This window comes from Pongo abelii, chromosome 19 (assembly GCF_028885655.2).
Source record: "Pongo abelii isolate AG06213 chromosome 19, NHGRI_mPonAbe1-v2.0_pri, whole genome shotgun sequence".
NCBI lineage: Eukaryota > Metazoa > Chordata > Mammalia > Primates > Hominidae > Pongo > Pongo abelii.
Window position 1 is genome coordinate 93,773,879 of NC_072004.2, and position 22,883 is coordinate 93,796,761.

Here is a 22,883-nt window from a genome sequence, read left to right on the forward strand (position 1 = left end):
GGGCATTTGGACCTCTGGTCCTCATAAGGGTTTGCTGGTTGGTATGTAAAAAGCCCATTAGGGGCTGGTGTCCGCAATGTGATACTGAATGTGATGGTCTAAGAGCTTTCATGCCACACCCGTTTTGGAAGCAGCCATCCTGTGCTGGGCACTGCGGATTCAACACAGACCAAATGGACCCAGGACAGGAAGGTCATTAGGGTTAGGATGAGCGGAGAAGTAGCACATGGGGACAAGGGCTGAACCGAGGTCAGCACAGGGTGTAGGGAAGACCACCCTAGAAAGGAAGTGGGGGCCGGGCACGGTGGCGCACGCCTGTAATCCCAGCACTTTGGGAGGCCGAGGCAGGCAGATCACTTGAGGTCAGGAGTTCGAGACCACCCTACCCTGGTCAACATGGTGAAACCCCATCTCTACTAAAAATACAAAAACTAGCCAGGTATGGTGGTGCATGCCTGTAGTCCCAGCTACCCGGGAGGCTGAGGCAGGAGAATCGCTTGAACCGGGGAGGTAGAGGTTGCAGTGAGCTGAGATAGTGCCACTGCACTCCAGCCTGGGCAACAGAGCGAGGCCCTGTCTAAAAAAATAAATAAATAAAATAAATCAAGAAAAAGAAAGGAAGGAAGTGGGGCCCAGGGCGGAGAGGCTCAGGGCAAGGCACCTGCCCGGAGGGCACTGGGGTAGGGCACCGGATGGCCTTAGCCTCTGGACATTCTCAGCGACCTGGCACTAGGGAATGTTCCTGGCCTAAGGAAGGACCTGGGTCTGGCCAAAAAGGGGAGAGAGCTAGGCGCGGCCTGGGAGGAAGGTGCGGCGCTGGGGAGGGAGGGGAGCCCTGCCCTGGTGTGCCCTCTGTCCCGCGCCGCACACCCTGCCGGGAAGCCCGGGGCCGCAGCTGCTCGGGCGGCCCGGCCCAGAATAGCCTCCTTTCCGGGCAGGGGTGCCCCGGCCCGCAGCGCCAGCGCCCGAAATAGGGCTCGGCCGGGTGGCGGGCGCCAGGGGCCGCCCCAGCCGCAGGACTCGCCGGGGAGCCGGGGCCCGCGCGCGTGGACCGGGAGGGGCTGCGGGGTACAGGCCGGGCCCTGGGACGCGGGGACCCGGGTGGGCGGGTCCGCAGGCGGGGTGGGGGCGGGGCGCGGGGCCGGGACCGGGATCCCGGGCGCGGGGCCAGCCCGAGGCGGGTGGAGCCGGGCGCTGACCTCACAGCCCGCGAGGAAGCCCATCGGGGCCGGCGGGGCTGATGGAAGGCCTGAGGAATTCGCAGCTGGCGGCGCGGCGGGCCGGGCGCGTTCCCTTCCACTCTCTCCGTTGCCCGGTGACGGAGCCACAGCGCAGCGGTTGCCATGGCCACGGGCCGGGCGTGGGGCTGGGGGACCGGGGGCCGCCGAGCCTCGATCACTTTGTCCTGCTCGAGCCAGGTTGGCATGGACTGGAAGAACCCCACGGCGGTGGGCGGGAGGTGCTGGGGCCAGGGGAGGCCCCGAGGGACCCCGCCGCCCGGCCTGCGCCCTGATCCTGCAGGGTCCTGTGGAAATGCGGTGTCTGCCTCCCGGCCTCCTGCGCTCACACATGCAGGCCTGGGGCCTGCGGGTCCCGGGGCTCTGAGCCTCCACAGCCCATGGGCCGCAGCCGCAGGCCCCGCACTGTTGGCCTAGGTGGACACGGAGGCTGAGGGGGAGTTTCCAAGGGGCCTGGCCTCACGCTCTGCCCGTCACAGCCGCCACCCCTCACCGGCCCTCCACCCACCCCTAACCTCTTTAACCTCTCCCGGCCTCGGTTTCCTCACCTATTAACTAGGGATTAGTCATAGCTACCATCCAGGCTTGTTATATTAAAATAGAATAATTATGTAATGTGCCATGTGCACTCCAAACGTGGTCCTCTTTCCCTGTCCCACACCTCCTTCCTCCTGCATCAGGCCTGGGGAGCGGGGCGTGCCCATGTCACCCCCAGCCCCCAGGCCTAGAGTCCTGGACACATGGACGCCCCTGCCAGAGCTCCCCTCCCTGCGCTTGGGGTTAGCTTGAACGCCGCCTCCTACAAGAGGATGGTCCGGCCTATTGTCGGAACCTGCAGGAATCCCAGGCTGCGACCCAAGAATATTAGAGGAGGCCCAGCCTGGCTGGGGTGAGTCAGCCTCTCCTCCCAAATTCAGTTGCGGCTTCAGCTGCCCTGCGCAGCTGGGGCTGCAAAGTTGCCAGCAAGAGGCAGCCCCTGAAAATCTCTGGAAAGACCAGCATGTCCTTGGGGTGGGATTCAGAGCACAGTGGGGTGGGGGAGGGTTGAGAAGGGATCTTGATCCCCCTTCTCTTCCTCTAGGGGAGCCGAGGCTTGGGACCAGGGGAGCAGCGGTACCCCATGTGGGGAAGGGCGGGCCTGACTTACTGTAACTTCCTGGCCCAAAGCCTGATTGTCCTGTGGTTGGGCTGCCCGGCCAGAGAGGCCCCTGGTGTAGGGAGGACTCAGGGAGAACTTGCCTCCCATTGCCAGGGCCCAGTGTGTGTGTACTGGGGGGTGGAGGGGCTGTGCTGTCACTGATTTCCTGAGACAGCTAGTAGCCCAGATGAGGCTGCCTGGAAGGTGGCTCCTCTTCCCTAAGCAGGCTGGGCCACTACCTAAATGCCAGGTTATTTACAAGAAAAAAAAAAGGCCGTCCAGGGCCTCAGCCCCTTTTGGAGGGCATCAGAGCCGCCAGTGTTGACTGAGCACTCACTATGTACTACGCCATGTGGGCGTTTGCTCACTGAACTGTCACAACCACCTAAGAAAACTGTTGTTATCCCCATTGTACAGATGGGGAGCCGATTTAGTGTCCTGGGATGCGAACTGGGATTCCCCCCTGGCTCCTGATCCCCACTCCATCTGGCCTATGAGCATGGGAACCAGTGTGGCCCGGAAGAGTGGTGGATGGCCCAGCTGACTGCTCAGGTGCCCCCACCCCCCAACCACATGGGCACGCGGCTTGCTCGGTACTCAGCTGACTTCCTGTCCCTGGAAGAGCAGCTGCCGGTATGCTGGGGCAGGGCAGTCCCCTTCCTGTGGTTCAGGTAAGGGCATAACCCCATGCCTTCTTGGCATCCTCCCTCTCTCCTTTCTCAGGCTCTGCAAGTCAGACCTGGGTGCCCCAGAGAGCTGCTCTGGGAAAGATGTTTACCTGCTGCCCAGAGCTGGGACTGCAGGCCCTGATTGGCGAGGGCTTGGAGAGTAGCTGAGAACCTTCCCTTCAGCTGCTGAAGACCAGACAGGGCTTTCTGTATCACGCTGCCTGACGATGATGAGGGTGCAGTGACTAAGAGTGCAGATGAAAGGCCCAGCTCTCCAACCAGGTGGATGGATTTGAAAGGAGCTTCTAGCTGGGCATGGTGGCTCACGCCTGTAATCCCAGCACTTTGAGAGGCTGAGGCGGGTGGACCACCTGAGGTTGAGAGTTCAAGACCAGTCTGACTAACATGGAGAAACCCCATCTGTACTAAAGATACAAAATTAGCCGGGCATGGCAGTGGGCGCCTGTAATCCCAGCTACTCAGGAGGCTGAGGCAGGAGAATCGCTTGAACCCGGGAGGTGGAGGTTGCAGTGAGCCAAGATCATGCCATTGCACTCCAGCCTGGGCAACAAGAGTGAAACTCCATCTCAAAAAACAAAAAAAAGAAAGGAGCTTCTGAGAGATGGGGTCTCCACCTCCCCATCAGATACTCTAGGGCTTTGGAAAGAGCTGGCTAGCTGTTGGGCATCACCTCAACTTTCCCCTAGGTGACGTTGCCAAGGAACTGTGGCACTGTCCCTACTTCCCACACCCAGCTCCACGGTTCCACCTCCCACCCCCCTTGCCTGTGGAAGCTCAAAATAAGCTTTCTAGAGGATGATGTTTCTTGTCTGAGGGGTCATCTGAGGTTGTAAAGACTGAAGCTCTTCACCAGAGAAACGCAGGAAGCATCCCGCAGCTAAGTGAGGCAATGTCTGGGGCACGCCAGGCCACGCCAGGTAGCTCAGAGGGGGGGAACGCCCCCCTGGCTACACAGCCTGCGTCTGAGCCCTGCTGGTGGCCAGGCCATCTGCTGGGCTCCATCCCTGGGCGTCTTTCCAGTCTGTCTTCAGTGCTCAGGGTGTCTTTAGCAGAGCATAAAGTGGCATTTCACTTGTCCCTGTACCCAACAGCAAGGAAGTGGACCTCTCTTAGGCTTTTCTTGGAAGACGAAAGGAAAGAAAGAATGTTCTCAATGTGAGATCCTACAGGACCACTGTACTGGGTCGAATAGCGTCCCCCCCACCAAATTCATGTCTGCATGGAACCTACAAATGTGACCTTGTTTGGAAAGAGGGTCTTTGCAGATGTAATTAAGATGTACTCCACAGGCCTGGAGAGATCAAGGCCAAAAGCATGCTGTATTAGGATGGCCCCAGTCCAATGACTGATGCCCTTATACGAGGGAATTCTGGACACAGACACACAGAGGAGGCCACGCAGTGGTGGAGGCAGAGACGGGAGAGATGTGTCTGCAAGCCAAGGAGCGAGCAGGACCGCCGGCCACCACCAGAAGCTGGCAGGGGCGAGGAAGTCATTCTTCTGTGGGGGCTTCAGAGGGAGCACGGTCCCAGTACGCCTTGAGTGTTGGCCTTCTGGCCTCCAGAGCTGCGAGAGAATCCATTATGGTTGTTTGAAGCCGCTGAGTTTGTGGCGTTTTGTTACGGCTGTCCCAGGAAAGGAATACAATCACCAAATGTCAACCACAGGGCAGCTGGGAAAAACAAGAAGGAAATGCATGAGGCATGTGAAGAAAAGACTTGGAAGAGACCAAGGAGGGACAGGAAGGAACGCTTCCTCAACTTCCTCCTCGCACCCGGACGGGAAGTCGGAGACCTAGTGGCTGAGCCTTGGAAGAAGCGGCTACTTTTTCCCCCCACAAGAGTGGGTGAGCTTGGATGTGGGATGAATGAGAAGTGTCTGAATCTTGCTGGGTCCCAGGGAGACCCTGTTAATAATAAACTCATGATATGGTCTTGTCTCATCCTCACCACAGTGCCTAAAGCAGGTTTTATTGAAATCCCCGTGTATAGATTAGGAACAAGGCAGGGCGGTTGGGTGCCTGCCTGGGTTCATATGCCAGCAGCAGTGATCTGGAACCCGAGCCCAGCTTTCCCACACCCTGCCCTTACCGCTTGTCCTCTCCTGGTCCAGGGCTCCAGTGCCCATGTCCAGTGCCTTGGTGGGACTGGGCCAAGAGGCACAGCGAGCCCCCTGGCCACAGGCAGGGGCGTTGGAGCCCTGCTGCCTGGGTTTGGATCCCAGTCCTACTCCTGGTGAGCTGTGTGACCTTGGGCAAGTTACATTACATCCCTGTTTTGCAGTTTCCCCCACTGAGAAAATAGGGACAAGAATAGTACGTAACTCATGGAGTTGCTGGAGACCTCCATGGGTCAGTACGTTTCAGGTACTTAGAATAGTGCTTGGCACATTGGAAGCATAGCCATAAAAGTGTTGTGAAAGAAATAAAACCCGCTGGGCGAGAGAACTCTTTCCTTCATAACTGGGGCCGAGGAGAGGGCTTCAGGATGGTGGCCTGTCTTATTTTTACTCCACAGACATGGAGAGATCAGGGCCAATAGCATTCTCATGCAGTTCTCTTCTATTTCCCATAGAACCCTCAAGACCAGCAAGCGGGACACATGAGAGCAGAAAGCAGAGTTGCGCCCACATTCTGGGCAGGCTGACTCAGTTGCTAGAATCCTGCCTCTAGGGCCAAGGTCACCGTTTGATCCTGGTCTGGGCCAGCTTTGTCCTACTGGAGGAAAGCTTGGAACCCTGAATCCTCCTTGGTCGTCTCCGGCTTGGCTGTTTTGCTCACAGTGGGAACCCGGTCTGGGGTGATTCACTATCACTCATCGCTCCACAGAAAGATGGTGCCCGGTGCACATCCCCAGGATAGTGTTACCCGTCACCTTTACGCATGGCACTCAGAACGCGCAGAGTGGTGCGTGCATGCGGCAACGTGTATACACCGTGCGTGTCTGGGAGGTCCTCCAGTCATCTCTGGCCGCGTCCTGCAGAGGGTCCTGCAGCCTCTACCTGGCCTCTGGCTCTTTCTTTCCTCTCTTTCCTTTCCTTTCTTTCTTTCCTTCTTTCTCTTCCTTTCTTTTCTTTCCTTTCTCTTTCCTTTCTTTCCTTTCTCTTTCCTTTCTTTTCTTTCTTTCCTTTCTCTTTCCTTTCTTTTCTTTCTTTCCTTTCTTTCCTTCCTTCCTTCCCTCCCTCCCTCTCTCTCTTTCTGTCTTTCTCTCTTTCTGTCTTTCTCTCTTTTTCTCTCCCTTCCTTCCTTCCTTCCTTTCTCTCTCTCTCTTTCTTTCTTTCTTTCTTTCTCTTTCTTGCGGAGTCTTACTGTGTCGCCAGGCTGGAGTGCAGTGGAGTGATCTCGTCTCATTGCAACCTCTGCGACCCAGATTCAAGCAATTCTCCTGCCTCAGTCTCCCAAGTAGCTGGGACTATGGGCATGCACCACCACAAACAGTTAATTTGTTTTGTATTTTTGGTAGAGACGGGGTTTTACCATGTTGGCCAGGCTGGTCTTGAACTCCTGACCTCAGGTGATCCCCCCCACCTTGGCCTTCCAAAGTGCTGGGATTACAGAGGTGGCTCTTTTAATTGACTCCTCTCCAGGCATCTCTCCTTCCAGCCACAGAGCCTGGCCTGATGGTCTCAGGGCCCCAGGGCCCCAGGTGAAGGCCTCTCTCCTCCCCCACTCAGGTCTGACCAGCTCTGTTTCCATCCTGGTGTGGGCACAAGGTCTCTTGCTGTAGCTGGGCCAGTTTGCTGACCTTCTCAGCTCCTTCTCTTAGACTGAAGAGGCCTGGAAGGGTGCCCGAGGGAGGGTCTGGGCTGCTCTCCTGGGCTCCTCCCCTCCACTCCAGGGCTCTGGTTGGAGCCTGGTCACGGTCCTTACTGAGTTATCAGCCAAGCCCCAGCCCTGTGATGGCCTGAGGGGTCTGGTGGGGAATCCCCAAAGGGAGGGCTCCATAGCCCTCCACTGTCCCTCCCCCAGCATTGGGCAGTGCCGGCGGTCTCCGAAGTTCTTCTGGGTAGCCTTCCTGCCATATCCTCTTGCCTACTTTCTCCAGGTGGCCAAGGGACACTAAAAAAGGCAGTGAATAGCTAGAGGACCACTCTTGAAAATCAGTCTGCCTCCCTCCTGGTGCCAGCTCCTCTCCCTCCAGCCTCCTTTTCATAGAATTCTACAACAGGAGGAAACAGAGAGGTCACCTCCTCCACCTTCACCAAGTTTCCAGAAAGGATGGGTTAGAGGGATCTGGCGTTCTCTGAGGCTTCGGGCCAAACCTTGGACATTGGGATGGCCAGAAATCTTGCTGGGGTTGTCTTGGGAATTGTATATCGATTGGGAGCACTAGCTCTGAACACCTGGGGCTCCCCACTTGCTAGGAGCTGGGAGGACTCTGGTGTTCCCTGCAACCCCTCAGGGTCTGGGTGGACGGAATGGCAGCCCAAGACTGTTCCTCAGGCTGACCTGGACTCTGATGAGAGCCAAGAGTGGACCTAGCTGTCATTTAGATCCCTGGGGGAGCCTTCACAGTAGCTGCCAAGCGGAGGTCCTGGCAGTGGAGAGGGTTCTCACACGTAGGAGAGGCAGTACTTAAGCAAGTAGCAGTGGAAAGGGCACTGGATTTGACGTCAGCTGAGAGGTGGTCCATTTCTGCTTCTCTCACTGCTTATCTGTGATCTGAGGCAAGCCTAAACTCCTCTACAGCTTCGTTTGCTCATCTGGAAAGTGTGGTATATTTTCTTTTACCTGCCTTACATCTGAGGCATGGAGGGAGGACGGAATGAGATCACTTATTAAAATGCATTTTGAAAAAACAAAAGTGCTATTTATGCAAACACATGGTACTAAAAATAAAAGATGTCTGTTTGCTTCTGGAAGTAAAAGTTGTGAATGAGGCCGGGCGCTGTGGCTCACACCTGTAATCCCAGCACTTTGGGAGGCCAAGGCGGGTGGATCACAAGGTCAAGAGATTGAGACCAACCTGGCCAACATGGTGAAACCCCATCTCTACTAAAAATACCAAAAAAATTAGCTGAGTGTGGTGGCGCACACCTGTAGTCCCAGCTACTCAGGAGGCTGAGGCAGGAGAATCACTTGAACCCGGGGGAGGTTGCAGTGAGCCGAGATCGTGCCATTGCACTCCTGCACTCCAGCCTGGTGACAGAGTGAGACTCTCCATCTCAAAAAAAAGTTGTGAATTAAGTGATATTTTAATGATCCAGGAACGCCATTATTTAAAGAACATTTTGTCTTTTGTACAGCCACAGAGCCAGTGTTTGATGAGTTTCCAGCAAGCATCACCCATTCTGCTAGATTTTGTGAGGAACATAAAAAAGCAGAAGATATAGGGCCTGGTACGGAGTTGGCATTCAATTAATAATCACTGGGCAGGGCACGGTGGCTCAGGCCTGTGTTCCCAGCACTTTTGGGAGGCTGAGGTGGGTGGATCACCTGAGGCCAGGAGTTTGAGACCAGGCTGGCCAACATGGTCAAACCCCATCTCTACTAAAAGTACAAAAATTAGCCGGGCCTGGTGGCACATGCCAGTAGTCCCAGCTACTCGGGACGCTGAGGCAGGTGAATCGCTTGAGCCTGGGAGGCAGAGGTTGCAGTGAGCCGAGATCATGCCACTGCACTCCAGCCTGGGTGACAGAGTGAGACTCTCTCTCTCTATATATATATATTAATAATCATTGGATGAATAAGAGCGAATTTCTTCCATCTGAGAGTTCACAGTCCAGTTTGGACGGGGACAGTCATGTGACCAGGTGATGAATGGGTGGTGCAGGCTGTACATATAATATGCATCTGGAGGGCGGAGAGGTCTCCAGGGTGTGGGAGGCTTCAGGGAGGAGGCAGGAAAGGAGAAAGCCTCAGCAGAGAGGGAGAACTAGAAGAGAGAATTGGAGGGGCTGGCTGGGAAGGCGGGCGAGCCCCAACATGGGCTCCCAATCCCAAGTGAGCTGGGAAGTGATGAGTATGGTGAGCAGGGGAGAAGACCACCCTGATGGGAAGAAGTTTGCCTCCTAGTGTGGGGTGGAGTCGGGGCAGAGTAAACTTCCCATTGGGGCTACAGTTGAAGGGTTCTGGAAACCCGGCTTAGTGGAAAATGCCAGGGAGAACCAGTATAGATCCTACAGGGACGGGCTGCCTGTGTGCATGACATCATGAAAGCAATATTTTTAGAAGATGAGTCTGGCATGGATGGGCCCATGGGGACATACCAAACTTCTTGAAGTTCCCCAAAGTTTCCCTTTTCCAGGCTATTTCCCTGTTTCTGAGAATGCCCCATTCTCCCAAGCCTGTGGAAGGAACACCTGCTGTTTCGCCTTAACTTACGCGTCACCTCTTCTGGGAAGCCGCTAGAGGTCATTTCCTCCTGGGCACCCCCAGCTGTACCCTGTCTACCACTTTATTTTTACACCCATTCCTTTTTAGGATACTTCTTGGTTTTCACATCTGGTTCCCCTTTCAGACTGTGAGTCTCTTGAAGCCTGGAATATTTCCTGATTGTTATTTTTGTCCAGCAACAGGCATGGTGGCCAGAGCCGTGTTTCCACCTATGTTGGTATCACCTGGGGCACCTGGGTCCCAGGTGATACCTGGGTCAGGCAAACATCAGGTGCTGCTGATACACCCTAAAGTTTAGGAACACTGCAGCTCCACCCCTCTCACACAGCCTCATAGGACAACACCTACAAAGAGCATATCATGATATAAACAGCACCCCCTGGAGCTGTGCAGCACAGAGACCTCCTGGAGGACCCAGGTCCTCATGGATTTAGTTTTGTTTTGTTTTTTTTCACTTTATTTTCTTTCTCTCTCTTTCTCCTTCCTTCCCTTCCTCCCTTCTTCCTTCCTTCCTTCCTTTCTCTCTTTCTTTCTTTCTTTCTTGGTGTGTCACTCTGTGACTCAGGCTGGAGTGCAGTGGCACCATCTGGGCTCTCTGCAACTTCTGCCTTCTGGGTTCAAGCGATTCTCCTGCCTCAGCCTCCCGAGTAGCTGGGATTACAGGCACCGCCACCACACCTGGCTAATTTTTGTATTTTTTGTAGAGATGGGGTTTTGACATGTTGGCCAGGCTGGTCTCAAACTCCTGACCTCGAGTGATCAGGCGTGAGCCACCGTGCCCAGCCGGATTTAATTTTTCATGTCTGTACCTTCAACATTCTGTACATTACAGGGGCTAAATAACATTTTCTGTAGGAAAATACTATGATTGGAGATTTGGGGGAGGGGAGGTGAAAGAGAGGAAATATATCTTCTTGTGTAATGTAAATAACGAACTTGCATTCTGTTTTTTATTTTTTTTGTTTATTCATTTATTTATTTATTTATTTTTGAGACGGAGTCTCGCCCTGTTGCCCAGGCTGGAGTGCAGTGGCGTGATCTCGGCTCACTGCAAGCTCTGCCTCCCGGGTTCACGCCATTCTCCTGCCTCAGCCTCCCGAGTCGCTGGGACTACAGGTGCCCGCCACCACGCCAGGCTAATTTTTTGCATTTTTAGCAGAGACGGGGTTTCACCGTGTTAGCCAGGATGGTCTGAATCTCCTGACCTTGTGATCCGCCCGACTCGACCTCCCAAAGTGCTGGGATTACAGGCTTGAGCCACCACACCTGGCTGTTTTTTATTTATTTTTATTTTTTATGTCTGGGTTTGCAGTCTTTTCCTGAGGCTGGGTCTGAATAGTGCTGTGAATACTGGCAGTGACGGTGTTAACTGGAAGAGCCCAAAGTTTTAGCATTCAGAACCCTAATTTCTTTTCTGAAAAAAAGCCTGAAGCCTACAACCCAGCGTTCCAGCCTGCAGCCCAGCCTTCCTTCCAGGCTGCATCCCAGCCTTCCAGCCTGCAGCCCAGCCTTCCAGGCCGCTACTGTTGCTTAAGGCTGTGCTGCAATCAGAGCGCTCAGGAGTGGGAAGTCCAGAGTTCTACCCGCTTCTGGGAACAGCCCCCCATCCCCCTCCCGGCACCAGCTTCCACAGGCAAGTCCTCATGACAGTGGGTCAGGCTCACCCGAGGATTTCACAAACGCCTGGCCTGTTCCCAGCACAGCACAGCTGGGAGGGCTCAGCGCTGGGGGGAAGGAGCATCCTCCTCCTCCTCCCTCGGCCCTGCCGTCCTCCAGCTCAGGGAGAGGGAAGGGCTGCACTTGTCCATGCTTGCCGCCTACAGGCCCGCGAGCTCGGAACCTTCCCTCCCTGCTGATTTCCCAGCTTTGGCTTAGTCAAGGTACAAAGAGGAAATGCACTGTCTCACAACAAAAGGAGCATCCAGGCTTGGCTGCCCTGAAGGCGGCTGCGAGAGGTCTCAGAGTCACCTGAGGAGGCGGTTATTCAGATTCCAAGGCTGTCTTCAGGCTTCGGATTCAGAAGAGCTGGGTCGCAGTCCGGGAGTCAGCAGTTTCATCCACACCTTGGGGGACTGGCCGTAGGTGGTCCTCTGTGCTTTCAGAGGCCTTGAGGGGCAGAGAGGTGGAGCTCTGGGCAATAAAAAGTGTTTAGCTCATAGAACCCAGGATTCTAAGTTAGGGCCACCAGCTCTTTCTCTAGCTCCATGACAATGAAAGAACTGTCCTTGGATTTGGGGCCTGTTTCTCCATCTCTGAAATGGGTGTGTTCGGACCTGAGGGTACAGAGACCAACTGTCCTAGTTTGCCAGACTTTCAGAACTAAACTGGGACAAGCTGGCCACCCTACTGAGGGTGGATGCATGCTGTAATGGGAATGTGATTTGAAGATGCGTCTTCGAGGCACAGGCTATATTTATTTAATTTACATATTTACTCGTTATTGTCTGGTTGCTCCCACTTAACCTCTGAAGGGCAGGGCGAGCAGGGCCTTGTCTTGCTGGATATAGAACAGTCCTTGACCGTGGGATGTGTTCCATAGAGATTTGCTGAATGAATGAATGAATGAATGAATGAGTGAATGAATGAGTGACTAGAAGGGGAGAGGGCTGAGGCTCCAAGAACAGGCTCCCTGAGTAGAGCGTGTGTGGGGGGTGGGTTTGCTCCGCTGACCTGAAGGGGGATCTCGGCTCCCCTGGGACAAGAAAACTTGATCCACTCACGGCCGGGAAAGAGTCCAGGCTTTCTGAGCAGCCGCCCCTCGGAGGGGTCAGTGACCCCCGGTGACGAACGCCTGACTGCCCCCTTCCCCCACGCGCCCAGGGCGGCCTGGTCCACCCTGTCTCCTCCCTCTCCCGCCCCCCACCCCAGGGAGGTGCGCCTGGCAGCCTCCCGGCCGAATTTCCTGGCACCGGGCTGAGAATAAACAGCGCTCTCCGCCCGTAATCCCGTTGCCCCGGCGACCGCGCTCCGCGGGCGGGGGCGTGGCGGGGGCGTGGCGGGGCGGGGCCGTACCCGAGGCGCACGCTCTGCAGGGCGCAGCGGCGGCGGCCGCGGCGATGCGGGCCCGGGAGGTGCCACCCCCCGTGCTCGGCGCGGACATTCTTCGCATAGCTCCGCCAGGGCTCCCGCGGTGTCCGGGAAGTGACTCTTCCTGGCAGAGGGCGGCCTCGAGGCGACGCGCCCGCCCGCCCGCCAGCCCGGCGGCCGCCAGATCTGGAGGGGAGTGGGGGCGGGGCGCAAGAAGGTGCTCCCAGCACTGGGGCTCCTGTCACCCTCGGCCTCGATCGTCCCGCCCGGCGCTCCTGGGACCGGAGTCCCCTACTCCCATAGACTCTGGACTGCCTCTCCGCCCAACCCCCGCCCGGTACCCCTGCGGCGCCCCCTCCCAAACATCCTTACTCATTCCTAAGACTAGGACACATCGTGCAGGCTGATTTTCCATCGCTGGCTCCCCTGTCTGAGGCCTCCTTCCCTCCCTCCCCCAGAGCAGGCCTTAGATTTCCGATTCTTGGCTCTAGCCTCAGGAGGCCTGCCCTAAAACAGCACCACCGGAGAGAGGATAGGGCCTCTTGGGATGGAGTCTTACAGCTCTAGAAGCAAGGTAATAGGGCACAGGGCTGGGAGCGGGGATTTCTCCCCTTTCTGTTGGCCGGGGACCCTCAGCCTTGTTTTTAACCAGGCCGAGGCACGAGTGCCTGCCCAAGCCAGGAGGAAGCTGCCCACTGCCTGCAGGACACTTGTCAGCACATCTGGGAGCCGGGAACACCCCTCCTCCCCCAGCCAGGCCAGAGGGCCCCCCACTAAGTCCCTTAGAGGAGGGTGTCTTCCCTTCTGAGGATTGAGAAGTGCAGAAGGACTTCTGTTATGGGGTATGGGATGAGGAGAGAAAGGAGCTGGTGCTGAGCAGAGTCATCTGGGGGAGAGATTCTTTCCTGACCTTACCACCAGCTTGTTGTGTGGGCTTGAGCATGTCGATTCCCTTCTCTGGGTCTCAGTTTCCTTGTCTGCAAACCCAAAGGGTTGGTCCAGTCTGATCTGAAATGGAAAGACACACCAGGCGCGGTGGCTCATGCATGAAATCCCAGCGCTTTAAGAGGACGAGGTGGGCGGATTGCTTGAGCTCGGGAGTTAGAGACCAGCCTGGGCAACATAGCAAGATCCCATCTCTACAAGTATACTGTACAAAATTTAGCCAGGTGTGGTGGTGTGTGCCTGTAGTCCCACCAACTCAAGAGGCTGAGGTGGGAGGATCGCTTGTCCTCTGGCAGTTGAGGCTGCAGTGAGTTGTGATCCTACCACTGCACTCCAGCCTGGGTGACAGAGCTAGACCCTATCTCAAAAAAAAAAAGAAGAAGAAGAAGAAGAAGTGGAAAGACAGAGGAAGGTTGAGATGGGCAGTGGTCTGGAGGAGGGAAATGAGTCTTCTTGCCTTTGCAACTCCACAAAACCAAGTTTCGACCTCCCTGGGGTGGGCAGGGAGAACTACTCCCTCCCTGGCCAGAGAAGATCAAATTCTTTTGCTAGCATTCTGTGAACACTGGACAACCTAGCTAAACAGCTGCCTTCTGGGTCAAGCACAGGGACCCAGTGGCTGGGCAGAGTGGCTCATGCCTGTAATCCCAGCACTTTGGGAGGCTGAGGCTGGCAGATTGCTTGAGTTCAGGAGTTCGAGACCAGCCTGGGCAACATGGCGAGACCCTGTCTCTACAAAATATACAAAAAAAATTAAAAATTAAAAATAACTGGCCATGATGGTGTGTGCCTGTAGTCCCAGCTACTCAGGAGGCTGATGTGGGAGGATTACCCAGATGTGGGAGGATTACCCAAACCCGAGAGTTCAAACCTGCAGTGAGCTATAATAGTGCCACTGCACTCCAACCTGGGTGACAGAGTGAGACCCTGTCTCAAAAAAAAAAAAAAAAAAGTACAGGGACCCCAGGTTCACGGTTCCCTCATGGCTGTTATTCCAGTGAAAGGAGAACTCTGTGCAGCTGAAGGCAGGCAGTGGTGGCTGACCAGCAGACCCCAGGGCGAGGAAGACCCATCATCCTTCTGGAAGGCACTCGGGAGCCACACCCCACTGGGCCCCCTCACCTGCACTTGTGCTTTGGGAAGGTGGCCCTACCTGGGTCTACATTCCCAGTCTGGAGTTCCTTCATGATGCCTGTGGTGTGGCTCCCACATGCTCTGTCCCCTCAGCCGCCTCATGCCTGGCCTGGCCCCTTCTCGTCACTTCAGGTCATTTTCTCCAAAAGTCCCAGGAAATAGGAAAGAAAAACGACTTTGTTTATTTACTCTCTGTTGCCTTTTGGACCCCGATTCCTGGAGCGGTATATTGGGTGCAAGGGGGCCAGGAAGAGGCTCTGGTATTTGTGTCATCTGAGACAGATAAGGGCCCCTGACTTGGGGTTAACACTCATTTCCCAGCTGTCAGGTCATGGGGATCGGAGGAAAAGGAAGCATGAAAGGAGAATACCTCGAGAAGGTGGTTTTGTTTTTGGTTTTGGTTTTTGTTTTTTAAATTGAGACAGGGTCTTGCTATATAGCCCAGGCCGGTCTTAAACTTCTGGGCTCCAGCCCTTAGCCTACCTTGACCTCCCAAAGTGCTAGATTACAGGAGAGAAGATGTTTTTTGCTATTAGAAGAACCCTAGTGCTGAAACCCCAGAGTTGGGGAGAAGGGTACTAACCTCTTGGCTTTTAAGGAGGGACTCACTCTGGGGGCAGGTATATGCTGAGTGTATAGAGAGGCAGAGAGGCATGGGCTTTGGAAATCAAATGCTCCTGGGTTCCAATCCTGTTTTCCCCATATTCCCAAGTGGTGTGCCCTTGGCCAGGTTGCTTAACCTCCCCGAACCTGAGTTGCTGCCCCTACTTAGTTGACAAATATTTACTGAGCACCAATCTAGGCACCAGAAGTGACCAGTCCAAGTCCTGGCTCACATGGGGCACATGGCCATGTCTGAGAACACGGGGATGAGAATGCTGCCTTGTGGGAGCAGGTGGGATGCTTAATCCAGGTAACCTCTAAGTGCCCCTTAGTGTTTAAATGAGAGTGACTAAAAATAGATGGGCTGAGGGGAGGATCCCTTGAGTCCAGGAGTTGGAGACCAGCCTGGGCAACATAGCGAACCCTGTTTCAAAAAAAAAATAGATGAATAGATGGCTGCTTTTTGGGAGGAGGGTGATCCTGTCCGCTGCTCAGGTTGGGGCCCCTAGGAACAGGGAAGGGAAGCAGGCATGGGGAGCAGTGGCCGGGAAGCCCCTGAATGCTTGGGGTCCTGTGGTGGTGGGGGGGTGGGGCCCCACCTGCATGCAAGATTTGCTTCAGGACCACCCCTCCCCCCACTTCCAGTGAACCTGGCTAGACTGAGGTCATAGGTCACCACCAGGACCCTATGTCTGGGCTTTCTCGGAACGACTCCCTGCCAAGGAACCAGAGCGCCTCTAATAGCCTGGAGCCTCTAAAAGCTTTGACCACAGCTCAGCTTGCTCCCTGCAAGCCCTTTGAAGCGCTTCCTTCGAACTTGCTTTGCATATTCTGGTCAGATCTGAATCAGACTTGCAGGAATTACCCCTCTCGGTAACAGTCTAGGTGGCTGCCTTAGCTTGTCAGTGACACACGGGGCAGGCGTGCTGACGTAAGGCTGAGACGTATTTGATTCCAGCGAGGGGGCAGAGCCACCACCCTCTGCAGCTCTCTTCCTCCTCTCTGATGCAGAGTGTGGGTGTGGGTGAAAGAGAAAGCAAGGCACGGGGTGGTGGGGGGGGGGGCGGGGGTGGAGAAAAGGCTCAAGTCATGTTTTTCATTAAAAAATAGTGCTCTTTATTATAAATTACTGAAATGTTTCTTTTCTGAATATAAATATAAATATGTGCAAAGTTTGACTTGGATTGGGATTTTGTTGAGTTCTTCAAGCATCTCCTAATAGCCTCAAGGGCCTGAGTAGGGGGGAGGAGAGAGGACTGGAGGTGGAATCTTTATAAAAGACAGAGTGATTGAGGCAGATTGTAAACATTATTAAAAAACAAGAAACGAACCAAAAAATAGAGAAAAAAAACCACCCCAACACACAACTGCCCTGTCCAGCCCAATACCTGACACAGAATACTTTGTGTTTGTTTAGTTGTCCCCCCACAAAAAAACAAAACAAAAACAAAAACAAAAAACTGTTCCAGGTAATTCCATCACTGCTACATTCCTGTAAGTTGTCACTGATCAGTGCTATGGCAGAGCGGGAGCACCCGGGGTGGCAGCAGTCCAGCCTCTCCAATGACCTCCAGCCTCCCCCACCCAGGCAGGAGGGAGGGCTGTGCAGGGCTGGGGGCAGTGGGACCTGGTGGCTCTGCTCTGACCACGAGGCGCCTGACTGGCCGATACTTGCTGGGCTAACATTTCCAGTGCTCAGCTGGGAGGCATGGGTTTCCGCCCCCCCTCCCCACTTCCCTGGCTGTGGGCTGGCTGGGTGCCCTCCGGTGAGTCCCTCAGCCTCTCCACGCCTCCAGGCTGAGTATGTGGCTTTCCTATGCTGGGTCCCTCTCCATGGGACAGGGAGCATTTAAGGCGAATCTCTTAGCCAGACATAGTCAGGAGGCACAGAGTAGAATCCCGTCTTCTCTACCAGGAGCCTGAGGTGAAAGATGTCCCGTTTCCTCCATCCTCCCGCTCCATCCACCCAGGTACAGGAAGGTATAGTATGAGTAGGAAAAGGAGACCAGCTGACCAGCCCATCCATCCCCTCCAAATGTTGCTTCCCCCTTAAAACGGAGGAAGGGCCCTGGGCTCTCAGGCACCAGGTGGACTTTGGAACCTGTGTTTTCGGTGACTGTCCCGGAGGAGAGGATGTGGGGCACCAGGATGTTTCCCTTCAGGTCACCCTAAGCCCTTCTCCCCGGAGCCAGAGAGAGGAGCATGCCACCAGGATCCTCGCCTGGGGTGGGCGGGGGGTGTGACCATTTCCTTAGCCAGCCCGCAGCCCTGGGGCCCTAAGGACCTCTCTCTCTTCCACCTTTCCCAGGCTCCACAACCAGCTCAGGTTTAAACCAAATCAAAGAGCAAACAAGTTCCGTTGGAAAGTTTGAAGATTCCCTGGCAGTTCTCATTAGTTCAGCATTCCCCAAGTGTCCCCTGTTTGGAGGCAGAGGGGAAGCTGAGGAATTGGAGGAGAATCCACTTGTGGTTGCTATCGTCCCACCAGGCCAGCTGGCTCCTCCGGAGAAGCTGGAGACTCAGGTGGTACTCCCCTTTCCCTCCAACACATTCCAGGTCCGCCTGCCACATTCTGCAGGGGGAGGGAGAGGGAGGGGCCTGTCCGCCCTCTTTCCCCCCAGAGCTACAGGACTCTCTCCTGGTTGGCTTCTTGTGCTTGTGCCATGTGCCACGGAGGAGAGGGGACGCAGGCCCCTCTCCCGACCCATGCCCTTTGCGCCATTTACCCCTTAAAGCGGGGCATCGTACTGGTCCAGGAACTCCCGAATGGGCCCCGGCAGCTGGGTGACTTTCTCATAGGAGTCCAGGTGGCCGTTGACGGTCTTCCGACAGAGATGCTGAAGAGTGGCCACGTTGGAGGAGAGGGGCCGGCTCAACACCAGGGGGATCTTCTCGCCCCCGGAGTAGATGTAATAGGCTCTTCTGGGGGGACTCCCAGGGAGTGGCTGGGCAGACGGCTGCTCGGGCACCTCGGAGGAGGGTTCAGTAGGTGGCGAGGGGAAGGAGGGGGCTCCAGGGGGCGGCATGTAGTGGTGCACCAGCTTGAGCACGCAGTCGAAGCGGGGCACGGGCTGCGTGCTCCGGGGATCGCTCTGCAGAGAGAAGCTGCCCCCCTCACACTGGATGCGCAGGTTCTTGGTCCCAGACTGGGTCTTGACGCTGAGCGTGAAGAAGTGGCGCTGGTCCGAGCTGTCGCGGATCAGAAAGGTGCCGGCGGGCTCGGCGCTGAGCAGCAGGTTCGCCTCGCCGCCGGTCACTGCGCTCCAGTAGAAGCCGCTCTCCTGCAGCTTGCGCACTGCGTTCACCACCAGCTGGTACTCGCTCTTGGAGCTGAAGGTCTTGAGGCGCAGGCTGGTGTCCAGGGGGCGGCTCATCCCGGCGGCGGGAAACTTGCTGTGGGTGACCATGGCGCACGGAGCCAGCGTGGATCTGCGCGGCGGCGGCTGCAGCTGCTTCGCGGCCTTCGCACAGCGGCCGCTACCGCATCCCGGGGGGCTGCGGAGAGGAAGGCGCGAGCGCGTGAGTGCCCGGAACCCTCCAGCGCGCCCTGCCCGCCCCGGCTCCCCTGCCTCCGCCGAGCGACTGAGGCACCCACTGCCCCGGGGGCCCTCTCCTGGGCCCGCGCTCCGATCCAGGCGCCTCACGGAGCCCGCACGGCTCCCGCCCCTGCCGGCAGGGTGGCCCCGGGCAGCCCCTTCCCCAGCGCGCACTGCAAGGGCGCAGCGTGGGAAACTCGCGCGCGGAAGTTAGGTCTCCAGGAGTGTGGCCGGGTGGGGAGCAGGAGAAGGGCCCCCGGGACTGCCTGGGCGCCGCTTAGTCCAGTGGCCCCGAGCGGTGTGGACGGAGGGAGAAACCCGAGGCACGGGGGTAGGGAGGGGACAGGAGAAGCCCGAAGGCCCCAGCCGGAGTATTCCGGGAACCTGGGATCTCCGGCTTCCATCCGCTCTGCCCCTACCTCGTCACCTCCCTGCCGGGAATGACCCGGGAAGGGGAGGGGAAACCGGGAAAAGCTCCCGGGACTGAGCGAGACCCCTCCCCACGCCGCGCTCCTCCTTCCTACCTGGTCCCGAATCGAAGTCTCCGTCCTTGGGGCTGAGCCCCCTCGGGTCCCCAAGGCGACGCGGCGGCGAGACGGCCAGCGGTGGCCCGCGCTGCGCCCAGATGTTGGCGGCCGTGAAGTCCACAAAGGAGCCTTCGCGCGCGCGTCCCTCGAGCTTCCCCTGGGCGCCCGCCCTGCCCCCTGCGCACCCCCGGACCAACCGGGAGGGGACCGGGAGAGGGACCGCGGCAAGGGGCCGCGGCGGGAGCTGGGCCGGGCGGACGGCGGGCGGCTGGCTGCGTGCGGGGCCGAAACGGCGGCAGCGGCGCGGGGAGTCCAAGTCGGAGCCGCCGCGGAGGCCGCGCTCGCGGGTATATAGGCGGCCGCCGCGCCCCGCCCCCCGATTCCTGGAACTGCGCGGCCGGCCTTCTTGTAATGTTTAGTCACTACTCGCAGCAGAGAAAGGCTGAGCGCGGAGGGTGAGGGAGGGGCCGCGGGCGCCGAGGGCGGGCCGCGAGCAGGGGCAGGGACCGGGAGGGACGCGCGCGGAGACAAAGCGCGACGAGAAGCGGCCGAGGCGGCCGGTGGGCGCGGCGCCAGCCCCGGCGGCGCGTTCCTGGCAGCGGCCCCTCCCCGCCGCGCGCTCCGCCCCCAACTTCTCATTCACACTTTCCCCCCACCCCCCTCCCTTCTAAGAAGGCCAATTTCTGGCAGAGGCGGGGGCGCCACTTCGGGAGAGCGGGCAGTTCTAGGAGGCCGACCTGGAGAGCCTCCCGGTTCCCCTTCCCCTTTTCTCGGACCCCGCGGGGACACCCCCTCGCCGCCACCCGGGCCTCCCCGAGGGCCCAATTGCGGGTCCAGGAGGCCCGGGCCAGCCGAAAGAGAAGTGGGGCTACCCCACAGACAGGCAGCGGGGCTGGGGTCAGACCCGGGAGCCGGAGGTTGGAGACGTGCGACAGTCACCTGCGGGCAGATCCCAGAGGGGAGACCCAGGGCTGCAGGGGACGCCCCTGCGTGGCAGCTACCCAGCCTCGGCCCACTGCCAGGTTCTTTGCCAACCCTAACGCGAATGTGGAGCTCCCCCCCTCCTCTCCCCCGTGAAAACGCTTTCATGCACTGGGGTCTGAAAACCTGGTTGGTACGGTGTGGGTTGGGCCAGGTGCTCTCGGCCGGGCTGGAGAGCGCGAGGTGGAACGATGGCCCCAACCTACGGCCCGCGTCCGCCAGAGGGCGCCCTGGGGTCTCCTAGGGGCGTGCACTTTGGTGCTGCGCGCCCCAGGCCTTGGAATAGGCACGCCAGGGGTCTGCGGGAATGGCTGTCTCCGGAGCTGGAAAGGTGGCCGAGAAGGGGGAATTCACACCCCAGGCTGGGGTCAGACCTGGGAATAAAATTCTAGCAGGAGAGAATTTCCGGAAAGCAGTTTTCAGGGGTTCAGGCTATTGCCAGATGGCCCACACCCCCTGGGATGTGACCCCCTGCCTCTCTTGGGGTGGGGGGAGGACTTGATCGCTGGCAGGGAGGGGGTAGAGGGGAGGAGAGGAAGTGATTGAGGTGGAAGATTGGTTTGCTGCTCGTCACGTTGGCACTGATGTAGATAGTTTGGGCTTGGAGACCCGGGGCCAGCCTTATGAAGGATGGCAAGTTTTGTCATCTTGTCCCCAAATGGGCTGTGTGGTGCTGGAGACACCCAAGAGCTGCCTCAGTGGCATTTAGATTTTCGCCTCCCGGGATGCAGAGGCTGTGGCCTGGGGCCCTGCACTCTTCCTAGATACCAGAATAATGAGGTGCTGAAAGGGAAGGAAGAGACTGCCGCCAGGGACAGGGAGCTTGGGATGCCAGAACCCAGAACTGGACCTTTCGCCGGCCCTGGAATTGATAGGTGCACACTGCCCTTGCCACTGTATCCTCAGTCCGTGCCATCACCTCTGTCCAACATGTGCTGGGGACTCAGTGATATTTGGACAAGACACACAGTTTCTCTGGGCTTCCGTTTTGCCATCTGTAAAACTGGAGCCAGAACCTTTTCCTTCCCTTTGGCAGGCGGAGGCCAGAGGATCACTCGAGCACAGGCATTCAAGCCCAGCCTGGGCAGCAAAGTGAGCACCCCCATCTCTGCAAAAAATAGAAAAAAGTTAGCCAGGAGTGATGGCCTGTGCCTGCAGTTCCAGCTACTTGGGAGGCTGAGGTGGAAGGATCACTTGAGTCAGGGAGGTGGAGGCTGCAGTGAGCCATGATCGTGCCACTGCACTTTAGTCTGGGCAACAGAGTGAGACCCTGTTTAAAAAAAATAATAATAAAATAAAAAGGGCCGGGCATGGTGGCTCATGCCTGTAATCCCAGCAGTTTGGGAGGCTGAGGTGGGTGGATCACGAGGTCAGGAGATCGAGACCATCCTGGCCAACATGGTGAAACCTCGTCTCTACTAAAGATAGAAAAATTAGCTGAGTGTGGTGGCACATGCTTGTAATCCCAGCTACTTGAGAGGCTGAGGCAGGAGAATCGCTTGAACCAGGGAGTCAGAGATTGCAGTGAGCCGAGATCGCGCCATTGCACTCCAGCCTGGCAACAGAGCTCTGTCTCAAGAAAAAAAAAAAAAGGAAGAAAGAAAAAGAACGTTTTGCCATAAGAGATTTGAAATTAAAAAAAAAAAAAAGATTCTGCACATCAAAGCGTGATAGAAATAGAAGTAACCTAGTTAGTTCAACTCTCCTCCAGCCTATTAGGAGAGCAGAGGAGGAAACTGGTTTATTCAACACATTTCACAAATATTGAGCTCCATGCACCAGGCACTGGGCTGGGCATTGATATATAATGATGAGTAGGACCTGGTCTTTGCCCTCACAATGCTTGCAGGGTAATGAAATGGATTCTCCTTCTCTCTGTAATCAGTTCATTCTTTTTCTCATCCATTCAGTGTTACGTGGCTGCATGACCATACACTTCTGGGTAGAGCCCAGTGAAGACAAAGAAGACTCAAGGAATAGCCCTTGAGCTAATGGATGAGAAAGTGCTTTGTAAATTACAATGCTCTGACACAAGTCAAGTTCATTCATCCATTCCATAAACCTTTGCTGAGAGCCTGCTTTTGCCAGGCACAGGGCAAAGTGCTGGAAGACAGAAGTGCTGGGTGAATCCTGCAGGGGTAGATGGCCGAGGCAATCGACATGGAGCCCCCAGGTGATGAGTGAGGTGGGAGGTGCAGGGCTCCCTGCCTACTGACTCAGGAGATCCAACTGCTGTTCGGGCTCTATCACCCAGTAGCTGTGTGACTTTAGGCAATCTGCCTTACCAGCTGTGCCTCGGTTTCCTTATTTGTAAAATGGTTGGAGAGTAGTACCTACCTCATTGAGTTGTCTGGAGCTCCCACATGCAAAATGCTTAGAGTGGTGCCTTGCACATAGGAAGTGCTCAGTGCATTTTAACTGTCATGATTTTGAAAGCACTGGGGAGGCTTTGAGGAGAGGGAGGAGTGAGCTGAGCTGCTGCAGCTTGGGCTCATAGGGTTGGCTATGGATGTAAGCTGCCTTGTTTTGGGGAACCATACATCTCCTATGGAAGATACATTCCAAAAAGCTGCTTGTCTTGAAACAGGTCAACCAGCCACCAAGCTTCTTTTTTTTTTTTTTGAGACGGAGTCCCACTCTGTCACCCAGGTTGGAGTGCAGTGGTGCCATCTTGGCTCACTGCAACCTCCGCCTCCCGGGTTTAAGTGATTCTCTTGCCTCAGCCTCTCAA

General features: G+C 56.5%; 1 protein-coding gene and 1 long non-coding RNA gene across 2 annotated transcripts; both read right to left on the reverse strand.

Annotated features, from left to right (window-relative positions):
- Window positions 1-4,316: 4,316 nt before the first annotated feature.
- LOC129051128 (uncharacterized) lies at window positions 4,317-12,338 on the reverse strand. The gene is made up of 3 exons (XR_008515211.2): window positions 12,070-12,338; window positions 11,368-11,529; window positions 4,317-4,737 (listed from the first exon to the last, which is right to left on the reverse strand). It is a non-coding gene; the product is annotated as an uncharacterized LOC129051128 (long non-coding RNA).
- A 3,862-nt stretch (window positions 12,339-16,200) lies between these two features.
- Window positions 16,201-19,716, reverse strand: SOCS3 (suppressor of cytokine signaling 3). The gene is made up of 2 exons (XM_002827891.6): window positions 19,169-19,716; window positions 16,201-18,603 (listed from the first exon to the last, which is right to left on the reverse strand). The coding sequence occupies exon 2, from the start codon at window positions 18,513-18,515 to the stop codon at window positions 17,838-17,840; it is 678 nt and encodes a 225-aa protein (XP_002827937.1). The 5' UTR covers window positions 18,516-18,603; window positions 19,169-19,716; the 3' UTR covers window positions 16,201-17,837.
- Between the last annotated feature and the right edge of the window lie 3,167 nt (window positions 19,717-22,883).

Coding starts and splice junctions, on each gene's coding strand:
- SOCS3 (XM_002827891.6), bottom strand. CDS start 18,515: ATGGTCACCCACAGCAAGTTTCCCGCCGCCGGGATGAGCCGCCCCCTG.